Source organism: Ailuropoda melanoleuca, chromosome 14 (genome assembly GCF_002007445.2).
Source record: "Ailuropoda melanoleuca isolate Jingjing chromosome 14, ASM200744v2, whole genome shotgun sequence".
Lineage (NCBI taxonomy): Eukaryota > Metazoa > Chordata > Mammalia > Carnivora > Ursidae > Ailuropoda > Ailuropoda melanoleuca.
This window is the reverse complement of record NC_048231.1, coordinates 74,233,333-74,245,939: the sequence shown is the minus strand read 5'-3', so window position 1 is coordinate 74,245,939 and position 12,607 is coordinate 74,233,333. Positions and strand designations below refer to the sequence as shown.

Below are 12,607 nucleotides of genomic sequence, written 5' to 3'. Positions count from 1 at the left end.
CCAGTGGATGTGCATGCTGGTAGACCCAAGGAGAACCACAGTAGGAAGAGGGAGAAGATCCTGGAAGGCTTTTCTTCCCCATTGCTTCATGAGCACAGACTGCTGACTTCCTTCTTAAAATGGGACATCTTCTCCCTCCTGCAGTGGCCTTGCCCACTCCATTTCCTGAGCCAGTATCCCCTGAGTATCTGTCAGTGGTCACAGATGCTGTCGGATCCACCTGGTATTCTCAGAAACGCCATTTTCATGGGTTTCCATGTCTGGGCCCCACTCTCACCTCTAAGGTGGTTTGCTTCGCTCAAGAAGCTATCTGCAAACAAGGAAACGAACCCTGCTCACGGGGCTTGTGCTTGGTGCTTTCCCAGAAAGCAAGGCTCTGCCCTGGTACCACCGGTTAAATATAAGGCCAGATTCCAGTTCTTTGTCGACCACCAAACATTTTCTTTCATTCATGGGTTTTGTAGATTCCATCCATCATTCGAGTCATTCCGCTGTACTGTCTTCTAAGCCATCAGCAACCAGTGCACCTCAGGGGGTTAAGGCCGAACCCAGCAGCAAACCCATCAGCTTGCCAGCTCCCCAGAACCCCCCCCAGGAGGCCAGCCAGGCCCATCCAGGTATGCGACAGCCAACAGGGCCAGAGCTTTGTCTCCTCTCCCTCAGCAGCCTGCTTGACTCTTCTTCAAGGACAGGACGAATGTTTCCACTGTCAGGGGCTTCTCTGCAGCAAATCCTAGACGAAATCAAGAGGCCATCCTAGTTCACCAACTGTGTCTGCGTTTTCTTTGTTTTAAATATTGTAGACAAATCAGAGATCCACATAGACTTGGATCTGCATACCAATTCTGACCAGTCGTTGGCGAATCATTTTAAAGTAAACATTTTCATTCTTTCATTTCACTCTGGGGAGCAAAGAGGCAAAATGTTTCTCCCAGGATTACAGTAGCCAAAGAACAAAAAGAAAGTCCCTTCTGCTGCTCGCCTCTAAGAATTACTCATTTTATCTGCACGGTGGGTCTCTGCAGCAGCTCGGGATGTCGTGTCCTGAGACAAGCTTCTGTTCACATTACACGATCGCTCACGGATGTACGAACTGGCTGGCAGCCCTTGGTATGTACCTAGTACATCCTGCAGCCAGTTGGAGGGATACATTTCATTTACCTGCCCCAACCAAATTGCCAGGGGGTCTGCTGTTTATTAGGGCCCCAGACCAGTTATGGCAGGGCAAAGGCAAACCTTGTCCTCGCCTCCTACCTCCTGCCATCACCGGCTGGCTGCCTTCAGTGTGGCTTGTGGTAAGGTGCCCGCAGAAACACAGTGCTTTCCTTCTGCTGCCCCCGTCTCTCCTGAGAACAAGTCAACCAAAATCTTAAGAAGGGGTTGTGTCTGGCTCTTTCTGAGCCGGGGCTCAAAGTTTCTGGGCCAGAGTAGACAGCAGCTGGCCCAGGAAGTCATGGGGAAAAGCTATTTGCCTAGCCCTGTAGACATCTGTGTAAATGCTTTGGGGTCAAACAGGGCAGAAGGCCAGGGATTTTAAAACCAGAACGCCTCCCTGAAGGATGCCTGGCCTGTGTTACTTGGCCATGCTGCTCTGATAACGTGTCAGCATTCTGGGGTGAGGGATGTGATTAGAATGTATTCATTATCTTCCTTGGAAGGCATTCTCTGCAGGTCAGCCTTGGTTTCTGCTCCCTCCACGGGCTACCTGCCGTATAACTGTTTTTAGGAAAGAGGAGACGGATTCAAGCATCAGAACATCGCAGGGTCCCTAGAGACCTGTCTGTAGACGGGCTGCATCATGGTCATCTGTGAAGATTTATTTTAAATGCAAATTTCCAAGCCCTCCTCCCAAAGTTTATGACTTAGTAGATCAGGGCCTGAAGAATCTGCATGTATTAGGAATTTTTCCTGAGGGATTTGAATGCCCAGCAGGCATGCAATCTATTGTGTCTGAGTCACTGCAGCAAGACCTTTATTTTTCATTTGGTGAATGAACCCACTGATTTGAGATTCTGAGGTTTGTTTCCATGACGCTCTTGAATTACATGCATGAGGAATGCACGTTTCCCCACAGTGCTAGCCCGCTCCTGCCCTCCTCAGGGTGAGCCTTCATGCTCTCAGAGGAGTTCTAGTTGTCGGGAGTCTTGTCACAGGGGCAAGGACCGACTCATGCTCGGGGCACTTGAGAACATTGAGGCACAGCTGTCCTGACCCATCCGTACCTGGGATGGCTGGGAGTGGCTCCCATAGCTGCCTGGGTTACAGTTCTGCCACCTTGCCTTCTAGAGCCAGTGGTTTCCAAGATGAGCATAGAATATGTATGCTGGATATCCCTGGCAACGGAGAAGGAGGAGCGGTCAACTAAGCCAGCCTCTTGGATAGCAATGCTTGCCTTTTGCCTTGTCTGCCAGCACCACGCGGAATGATAGCCACCACCCAGGGAGACATCTGCACAAGAAATAGTTTCATCTTCTCCATCTTTTCCCCATTCCTTTCTCTCTCTTTCTAATGACTTGTCTCCTTTCTTCCCAACTCTAGGCCTTCATTTTCCCTCCATACCCACGCTGGTTAGCCTTCCCCAGGCACCACTGCCCTCAGCTCCACCCAGCTTCCTGCCTTTCAGCTCCACTGGCCCTCCCCTCCTTGGCTGCGGTGAGACACCCGCGGTCTCCTTGGCAGAGGCTCAGCAGGAGCTGCAGATGCTGCAGAAACAGCTGGGAGAAAGTGAGCACTTCCTGCTGCATCTGTGTGCTTGGGCATGGCAGCCCCACCCTGCGTGGCTTTGCATGGCTTTGGCTTGGTGGCAGAGTTCTTAAAAACAACATAGGGTGTACACCTCACCAGAAGATGGTTGACAGATGGCCTAGCTTGCTTTTTTTGGAAATATATTTATTGTTGTCTTGCTGGTGTGTGTGTCTCATCGCTTCATCAGGCCCTAGAGCTGCTCCTCTCCTGCTGCTGACAGTGTGGGGTACCACCGAGTATGCTGAAGGCCTGACACGTGGTGATGTGTTTGTAGGCAGGGCATGGGCCACAGCTTTTGTGCCTTGCCTATGTGAGACGAAGAGGCCATGAGAAAGACGGCCACTTTCAGGGGAATCCTTTCCAGGCCTGTTATATTCTCCTCCTTGAAAGATGCTCTTAATCAAGGTCAGATCCTGACGTCATCAGGTGGAGAGACAAAAGGGTAGTAGTGGTAGCAGAGGAATTCAGAAGAGGTGACTAAGCCCCTCTTCCTATGGCGCAAGGTTCGTTTCCACCCCTGGATAGGTGACACGTGGGTGGCTAGAACCAGAAGCACACACTGTGATACCTGATTGTAAATTCTGTCCTCTGACTCCCAGAGATCATTGATCTTATCAGTTACAGACTATGTGCAGTCAGTCAGCTTTTTGGAAAGGCTTTGATATATGTATGGGCTGGATGCCTCCTCGTAAAAATTTTGTGTGTGATCAATTATAGCTTAGAAAAAAATAAGGAAAACCCTCACATGAGGAATTTGCTCTCTAGTAAAGCTTAAAAAAAACAAAAACAAAAACACCTAGAAATCAGTGTGATGTTACCTTAAAACTACATTCTGTGACTTAAAAAAAAAAATAACTCAGGTGAGCCAGAGATTGATGGTAAGGGTCACCAGGTGCTGTGTCGAGTAACCTAAGACCACAGCCGAGAGTTCATACACCTGAAGCCCCAGTTGTCATTTACCCCACCTTATTGCTTTTGTCAACCCTGAAAATGAATACACTGTCTAGTCTACTCTGTTCCACTTTGATTCCCAGAGCCAATTAGGTAAAACCCTTTTTAGGAGAGTTTGCTCATGTTCCTTTTTTGCAGGCAGGGAAGTCTAGAAGACTGCCTCCTGCTTATTGCAGCTTCACGCAGGGGTAGCAATCTAGGCTTACCCAGCAACACGAACCTGGTCTTACCTGAGCCTCACACCACTTGTGTGGTAGGTAGAGTCAGAGTAGGGGACTAAGGCTTAGGGGAGTAGAGCTACTTGTTGAAGGTTACTAGTAAGTGGAGAGGCGGGCTTGAATCCAGGTCTTCCGCTCCCAGTCCTGTTTTTCCATGATACCTTGTCTGTCTAGGATGGTTTTGTTACCATCCTGCTTAGAGCTAAGCTCAACAGATTCTGGAAGCCCCTTGTAACAACCTTTTCTGTTTCTCTTTAGAGATCAGTAGAAGGTTCTGATGTCTCTGATCTAGAACGTTATTTTAGCAGTTCTGGAACCAACAGTTGATGGATAACAAATTTGTCCCATATCAAAAGGGCAAGAATGTTCTCTAGCTTACTTTTCTTTTCCTTTACCTTTCCATACTTGTCAGTTTGTCTTTGTCCAAAAGGAAAAATAGGACACATCTGTACATGATAAAGGGTCTGTTGATATGAATTGAAGTCATACCTAGTCTGAGCCATTGACCAGAGTTTGGATGGTCCCAGCTTTGGTGAGCAAGATTATAGCCCTGTCTTGTCTGTCTGTCCTGAAGCACAGCTCTCTCTGAGGGACTACAGCTTACCAGTGTTTCTTGTTTGCTTTGAACAAAGCTTCCATGTGGACAGTGGTGCATGGCAGCTTCTCAGGTCACTGTGGGGCAAACATCCCCTTGTGCTAGAATCTGTCCAGTGTCTTTGCATGGTTTAGGGCATGTGCTCTAAGTTGTGTGGCCGGGCAAACTGCAACATGAGAATACTGATTGCTGTTACTGATAGACTTGGAACCTCCTACGACCTTGGTTAAAAAGTAAGCTGTCAACAACTCCTGATTTCCCCCTTTGCCTTGTGTTGGGCTGGGGAGGAAGAAGGTGTGGAAGAGGTAGGAAATCACATCTTTACTGAATCCCAACTAAAATTTAGATGCTGAGGGGCGTGTGGGTAGCTCAGTTGCTTAAGCATCTGGCTCTTGTTCTCAGCTCAGGTCTTGATCTCAGGGTCATGGGTCTAAGCCCCACATTGGGTTCTGCACTGGAGTTTACTTAAAAAAAAAATTCAGACGCTGACACTTCTCATCCCTCTCTTTAATTCCCAGTGACCCTAATGAACATCTAGTATTTTGCAAATTAGGGAGGGAGAGACCCAGGACAGTACTTCTCAAACTTTGCTGCCCATTAGAATCACCTGGGAGAACTTTAAACCATCCAGTGCCTAAGCTGTACCCCCAGTTAAGTCAAAATCTCTGGGAGGTCTGGGCTTCAGTGTATATTTGTTTACATTTTCCAAGGTGACTCTAATATGTAGCCAAATTTGAGAGCCAGTTACAAATGGAGATAAAAATTGACAAGCGCTAGTTGCATTATCCCCTCAGAGGAGTTTGGCTTGGTTGGAAGGAATGATGACCTCTTCCTCTTTGCTTCGGGTGAGCTATCTGTTTACTCTGCTGTCCATGCTGATAATCCCTAAAAGAAAGCAGTCTTCTGAAAGTAAATATCTTAAACTGCAGCCCTGCCCATCTCTCTCTGTCTCTCCCACAGGCTAGACTTCTTTTTACATAGAAGCAGAGATGATTTGGCTTAGGGGAAGGCCCGTGATTTCCCAAGGTCTATGAAAGCATAAGCCTATGTTAAATGAAAGGTCCTACATCCCTCCATGGATGCTAGCACTGAGCACGTCTGTAAATAGGAATGTGCTATATCCCCTGACTTTGGGACTGAGTTCTCCTTGGAAGTTTCCTGGACTCTATCAGGAGGAACTATAATAGAAGCCAGGAGTGGGGCCCCTGGACTTTTCCTTTTCCTAGTGACTTTCAGATACTTTATCCATCCTCTGCCTCTTGGTGTCTCATGCCAGCAAATACATGGGGTGAAAGTTATGGCCTCTAGGGTATGGTCTTCATCTAACTGGTATTCTGCAACATACTGGGATCTCTGACATCGCACATGTCCCCTTTAGTGTCCATTCTTAACAACCCCACACTTCCTTGCTGTTCCTTCCCTTCCAATCCTCTCTTCCTCACTCTGGTTTCTTTCTGCCCAGGTGTCAGCACCGTCCATCCTCCTTCCCCAGCTGCGTTGCCAAGCAACCATTTAGAAGCCACCTCTTCCCACTATCTCAACCCTGCCCAGCCCCACTCTCCTCTGAGGGGCAGCACAGAACTGGGCAGAATCCTGGAGCCTGGCTACCTGGGCAGCGGCAGCCAGTGGGATGTGATGAGGCCTCAGAAAGGGAGTGTATCAGGCGACCTGTCCTCAGGATCCTCTGTGTGTCAGCTTAACTCCAAACCCACAGGTAAAACACGAAGCCGAACAGGTCAGCCTATGAAACGAAATCTCACTGAGAGTCTACCCCTCTCCTACCTGGGCAGGGGCATTTTTCATCTCTCTAGTCCCGGGCTCACAGAGTGGGGATAGAATGAAATGGCCCTATCCATGCTGGACCTTTCTAAGTGCCCCCCTTTGGCCGCCCTGCGCAGGGCCTCAGTGCTGTTCAGGGGACTGGGAAAGTCAGGAACACATCTTGTGCTCTCACACTCATGTCATTAGCCACACAGGAGAAGTTTATGTCCATGGGGTTTTATCTCCTCTCTGAGACTGGAGGAAGGGCTTGATGCCTCATTAAAGAATGTTCAGTCAAGAGTCAGTAAGAGGAACGGTATCAGGGCAGAGTGAGGTCTTCCCTAATGCACTCAGGAGAGAAAGTCACACTTAGGTCACCACACCTTTCCAGATACTTCAGTTATTTTTCTAAACCATGTGGAACTCCCTTGCACCAGTTACACTGGTCATTGCACACTTATATTTAAAATTCCCTCACACTTTGGGGCGCCTGTGTGGCTCAGTCGGTTAAGCATCTGCCTTCGGCTCAGGTCATGATCCCAGAGTCCTGGGATCAAGTCCCACATTGGGCTCCCTGCTCAGCGGGGAGCCTGCTTCTCCCTCTCTCTCTGCTTCTCTGCTCTGCTCATGCTCTCTCTCTCTCTCTCACTCAAATAAATAAGTAATCTTTAAAACTCCCTCATGCTTACTGTGTGTAGCAGGAGGCTTTGCACTAGGCTTTCCTGGGGCAGAAAGCCAGTTTAGTCTTTGAGCAGAGTCCCCGTGTTCCTGAGTGCCCATGTGAGAGATTGCAGGTAGTGGAAGGATGGGGATGTTTAGGGATCCTTCGGAGGAGCTGCTGGCTGAGCCCCACCCCCACCTGGGCCCCACTAGTGACCAGGATTCCCCACCTTCCACCTCTTCCATGTCCTGGCGGGATGGTTGCAGGGGCTGACCTGCTGGAAGAACATCTTGGTGAAATCCGGAACCTGCGTCAGCGGCTGGAGGAGTCCATCTGCATTAATGACCGCCTGCGGGAGCAACTCGAACACCGGCTCAGCTGCACGGCCCGTGGGAATGGTAGGAGAGGCCAGAGCTGCCCACTTCTGTCACGACTGGGGAACTTCCGAAGGGAGGGCCCTTAGGCTGAGCTTCATGCTTTTCAAAGCACCGTGCTAGGATTTTCTCTACCTGTCCCTTCCAAACAGTCTGGCAAGGCAGGTGGGGCACGTCCTCTTATCCTCGCTTTGTAGATAGACTGGAGCTAAGAGAGAACTTTCCTCATGGCAGAACTAACAAGGTGTGTCCATAGTGTCTGACTTCTCATCCCATCCTTAATCTGCTCATATAAGTGCCTACTGACCTCCCTGTGCCTTGCCATGTGATTGGCAGGTGGTAGAGCCAGGTCAGCGGGCGCCCTCCCCCAGCCACTCACTGAGGTGGCCTTTCTCCCGCTACTCTCCTCTCAGGCTGCTGTCCCTTGGGGGCCATTCCTTCTACACACCCTCATCCTGCCTGCAGCACAGAAACTGCTATTGCGGGGCCCGAGCCTCTGGAACAGCTGCAAGCTAGGGCACGTGGTGGGGCCTGCACAGAACCCACTGGTAGGAGGCACACAGAAACCAGGCATTTGGCCCACCAGGCTTGGGGTCCAGGCCTCGAGTAGCCAAGCACTGTTGCTGGGTTGGGACGGTATTTCTGGAGGCACAGAATGGGTAGCTTCTTGAAAGTGTCTCTTACCCAAATGTGTAACTTGTCTGCTTGCACTTTCTGGGACAGGATCCAGCTCTAATTTCTACGGTCCTGGCCTGGAACCCACATCTCAGCTCTACAACGAGAACAGAGTTCTTAAGGAAGAAAACCGGAGCCTTCAGGCTCAGCTGAGTCATGTTTCCAGAGGTGGGTGGTAAAAGCCACACACTGTGCTCATTCCCGGTCCCTTTCCCCCTGGGCACACCAATCATGACTTGAAGCCAAGAGAAGAAGGTGGAGACAACAGCTAACCAGATCCGCCAACCCAAAGTCCCATGGCTATCCTCAGTCTAGAAGGGGCTGCTTCCTGAGAGGTCCTAACCATGGGCCCTCACACTCCGAGTCTCTAGGGACAAAGATAGCTCTGGGAAATCCACAACCTCTGTGCAACCCATAGATACTCAGATATTCAGTCATTCGTTATGAAACTGGATACTAGTTGGGTGTCTGTTCTACCTGTCCAGACTTCACTGCAGCCTTGTGTGTCTCTCCCGGTACTGAGCTGCCATCCCCATCTCACTACCTCCCCTCACTCGCCTCTCTGCTCAATAATCCTTTCTGCTCAGTAATCCTCAGGACTTTGTGTCTGGAGGCACCAGCCAAATGTCCTCCAGAGCTTTCCCAACACTAGTTTCGATGGGCATCCAAGGGGGGAAAGGGCATCATTTCCTCTGTGACCTGGGGGGCAGCTGACCTTAGTGTCAATTGACTTGATCATATCAATATATGATCAATAACAAATTACATTTATCTGCAAATATTTATTGAATAGCCATAAAAGACTAATAGTTTCCTAAAGGATTAACCCAGAATGAAAGAATGCTTGTGAAACGGGAAGAGACATCAAGTGGTATTTCTAAATTTGCCTCTTCAGAGCAGGAAGATATGAGGGGAAAGGTCACTGATGGGGAAGTAACGAGTCATCACAGATAAGAGAGAAGGCACAACTGCTAAACCACCATTGCATGCCGGGACAAGCTAGCACAGACCTCACAGGGGAGAAGACACTAAGATGTGAGCAAGCACAGTCGACCAGGCCCAGGGACTTCCCGCCGGACCACTGACAGCACCTACAGCCTGATTCTCAGTGTGCCTGTCCATAGTCTCTGCGAAATCATGTAGATCATTGAGATGCCACAAGCCCAGAAAAGAACAGATGTCCCCATTTTCAAATTGACGAATATAATATATTCTAAAAACCATAGACAAGAAATCTTGATGTTGCTCTTTGGCAAAATTCAAGAATGGATTATCGCACAGAGGGTGTGTGAACTTAGAAAACAGTGAGCATTAGAAACCACAGCGTTTTTGGTGCCTGGGTGGCTCAGTTGGTTAAGCATCTGCCTTTGGCTCAGGTCATGATCCCTTTGGCTCAGGTCATGATCCCGAGGTCCTGGGATTCAGCCCCGTGTCAGGCTCCCTGCTCAGTGGGGAGGGGAGTCTGCTTCTCTCTTTCCCTCTGCCTCCTCCTTGCTGCTCCTGCTCTGTGTCTGTCTCTCTCTCAAATAAATAAATAAAATCTTAGAAAGAAAGAAAGAAACTGCAGCATTTTCTCCAAAAGCAGGGTAGACCTTGTAGACCTTATGCAATCAGAAGATCAAGAGCATTGCCAGGATGGAGGCTCCCCATTCCCCAGGGAGCATGGATGTAGTGACCTGACACCCTCTGCCTCCCTGAGAAGCTGCAGCATTAGCTGCCCTCCTGTTGCCTTAGTTCTCTGTGTCAGGATGGGTGAGCCTGGTCTTCTCTTCCTGATGACTATTGGCCCCGCGGTAGAAATCCTCCTGTGTTCTGCTCACCAGAGCGCTCCCAGGAGACAGAATGCCTGAGGGAGGCTCTGCTGTCCTCTCGATCACGGCTTCAAGAGCTGGAGATGGAGCTGGACCACCAAAAGGGGGAAAGGCAGCAGCTTCTGGAAGACTTGAAGGAGAAGCAGCAGGAGATCTTGCATTTCCAGGAGGAACGCCTGTCCCTCCAGGAGAAAGATTCCAGGTAAGAGGGAGCCCAGTAAGAAGGAAGGTGGCCCTGTTTGCAGATTTAGAAGAAGGGATATTGGCAAGACAGGTATTAGCGCCTTTTGGGACTCTCAGTTTCCCCTCTGCTAGTCCTGATTTATGGATGACTTTGAGCAGAGGGAAGGACTTCTCTGGGAATGCCTTTTTCATGCCAAAGTTGGGAGAGTAACACCCTGTTTTAGAAGGCTTCAGCAATCAGAGGCACCTGGGTGGCTCCGTCAGTTATGTGTCTAGCTCAGGTCATGATCTCAGGGTCCTGAGAACGAGCCCTGCATTGGGCTTGGCGCTCAGCTTGGAGTCTGCTTGGGATTCTTTCCCTCTTCCTCTCCTTCCTCCTCTGCCCCTCCCACCGCTTGCATGCATGTGCTGTCTCTCTCAAATAAATGAATAAATAAATAAATCTTTTAAATCATAATAAATGTTAGTAATGTGAAAAAAAAAGATTCTCTCTCCTTCTCCCCTGCCCCTCCCCCCACACTTTCTCTCTCAAAAATAAATAAAAAATATAGATAGAGGTTTGAAAAATTTTCTGCTGTTATGTGATTTTTTGTAGCCCAAAGTAATGGAAACATGCCCATATATCAAAATCTCCTATGTGTGAACACTTAAAATACTTAGAAATAGAAAAATCTAAACTGTTAAAAAAAATTTCCAAATAAACAGTTTCAGGGCTTTTGAATTCATTTGTTAAAAGAATAAAGAATTCCCATTAGAAGAAAATTTGCTAGCCAAATTTCAACAAAATTTTGGCATATTTGGTAGATAAGATAGAAAAAATTAGAATCATAATTCAGTTAATAGTCAATGATGAACTACTATTTAGAGCTTTGAATTTTTGTATTACACCTCTTTCTGCTATATTAGCCATAAAACCCAGATTCTAAGTAAATTGAACTTAAAAACCAGACCATCAGATCACATTATCAGAAAGGGTTAAGCAATGATTACAATAAAATGAAGCTTTTGGGGCGCCTGGGTAGCGCAGCGGTTAAGCGTCTGCCTTCGGCTCAGGGCGTGATCCTGGCGTTATGGGATCAAGCCCCACATCAGGCTCCTCCGCTATGAGCCTGCTTCTTCCTCTCCCACTCCCCCTGCTTGTGTTCCCTCTCTCGCTGGCTGTCTCTATCTCTGTCAAATAAATAAATAAAAAATCTTTAAAAAAAATAAAAAAATAAAATGAAGCTTTTTGCTTCCAAAAACTGTGTATTATCTTGTGCTATTAATAGGCTTTTGTATTTAATGATAACAAATAACAATAAATAAAAAATTTTAACAAAGGTTAAAAAAAAAAGGTTTTCAGCGTATCAGATCCTGGAGAAAAAAATGTTCTCATCCTTCCAGTTAGTTTAAGGATATTAGTCTCACCGTGATGTAGGAAGCATCCACACCCTCTGTCATGAGCATCCCCAGCATAAACCCTAGAACTGTCTGTCACCGTGAGAAGAGCACCAAGAGGCAGTAAGAATACGGGGCTAGTGCGTCTGCTCCCAGCTAACGTAGCTAATGGCATGACTTTAAGCAAAGTTACTTCACCTCTCAGAGCCTCTGTTTCCATACCTGTAAAGTAAAAGTAATGGTCTTCATGACCCAGGCTTGGCATCTAGGGCTAATACATTGTGATGCAAAGGCTGGCTGACAGCTGATTGCCCTGGAGTGGCCTAGGGGCCCAGGCCACTCAGCGGGCCCTTGTCTCTCCCCTGTAGGCTGCAGCATAAGCTGGCCCTCCTGCAGCAACAATGTGAAGAGAAACAGCAGCTCTTCAAGTCTCTCCAGTCAGAGCTACAGATCTACGAGGCGCTTTATGGCAATTCCAAGAAGAGGCTAAAAGGTATGCGTCCCCCTATTCCCCTCCCCCATGAGCTCCCTGCCCTTGCTTAGGATATTGGTGAGGTCTTTACCCTGGGAGTTGCAGAGCTCTGGAAAGCTACAGAGTTCTGCCTCAGAAACTCCCAGCCAGGTCTAGGGCTCCTAATAAGAAGAGAGGGGTTCTCTCATGTGCAAAGCCCAAGGTTGGTGACATGAGCAAGATCCAGCCGAGACATCCTTAAAAGTAGGCCACAAGAGTCCAACTCTACCTACCTAGAAGGCCAGAGAAAAGTTGATCAAAGTCCAGATTATACAGTGATTTTTTTTTTTTAATTCAGAGAACTGTCCTGACGGCACCATCATGTGAGAAGGTCTAGAATATTGTGAATAATCATATTGGCCACCCATGCAGCCAGTACAGCAGGCAACCAGCTCCCACCCTGACCCATTTTCTCCCCCAGGGAGAAAATTAAAAGATGCAAAACAATTTACAGAAATGCCTCTAATAGGATCTAAATTTCAAGCCTGGATTTAAATTTTAAACTGTTATATTGAGGACTTTTGCCACCTACTAAAATACTGATCTAATGTTGGAAAATCTGCTTCTATTTCCCCCTTGTTGTTCAGATGGGGGAGGGGTATTCTAAACATCAAGTTAATAACTCCAACCAGGCTGGAACTGAGGATTGAAGTCAATATGATGAAATTTAGAAAAGATAAAACATAAAACAACCCTGAGCTTGGTTAAAAATATCAGTGGTAGAGGTAAGGGGTTGGGGAGGCCT

General features: G+C 47.9%; 1 protein-coding gene across 22 annotated transcripts in view; it reads left to right on the top strand.

Annotated features, from left to right (window-relative positions):
* Positions 1–12,607, top strand: part of PDE4DIP (phosphodiesterase 4D interacting protein) — a 201,798-nt gene that overhangs the window by 177,902 nt on the left and 11,289 nt on the right. For 12 of the 22 annotated variants that reach the window (XM_019792716.2, XM_034643237.1, XM_019792714.2 and 9 more), the window contains 7 exons: positions 465–617; positions 2,539–2,724; positions 5,972–6,223; positions 7,198–7,329; positions 8,029–8,148; positions 9,804–9,993; positions 11,720–11,844. In XM_019792716.2, the coding sequence (XP_019648275.1) occupies positions 465–617; positions 2,539–2,724; positions 5,972–6,223; positions 7,198–7,329; positions 8,029–8,148; positions 9,804–9,993; positions 11,720–11,844 (1,158 nt within the window). The remainder of the gene's footprint in view (positions 1–464; positions 618–2,538; positions 2,725–5,971; positions 6,224–7,197; positions 7,330–8,028; positions 8,149–9,803; positions 9,994–11,719; positions 11,845–12,607) is intronic. The other 10 variants (XM_034643238.1, XM_034643233.1, XM_019792718.2 and 7 more) reach the window with 4 other exon arrangements.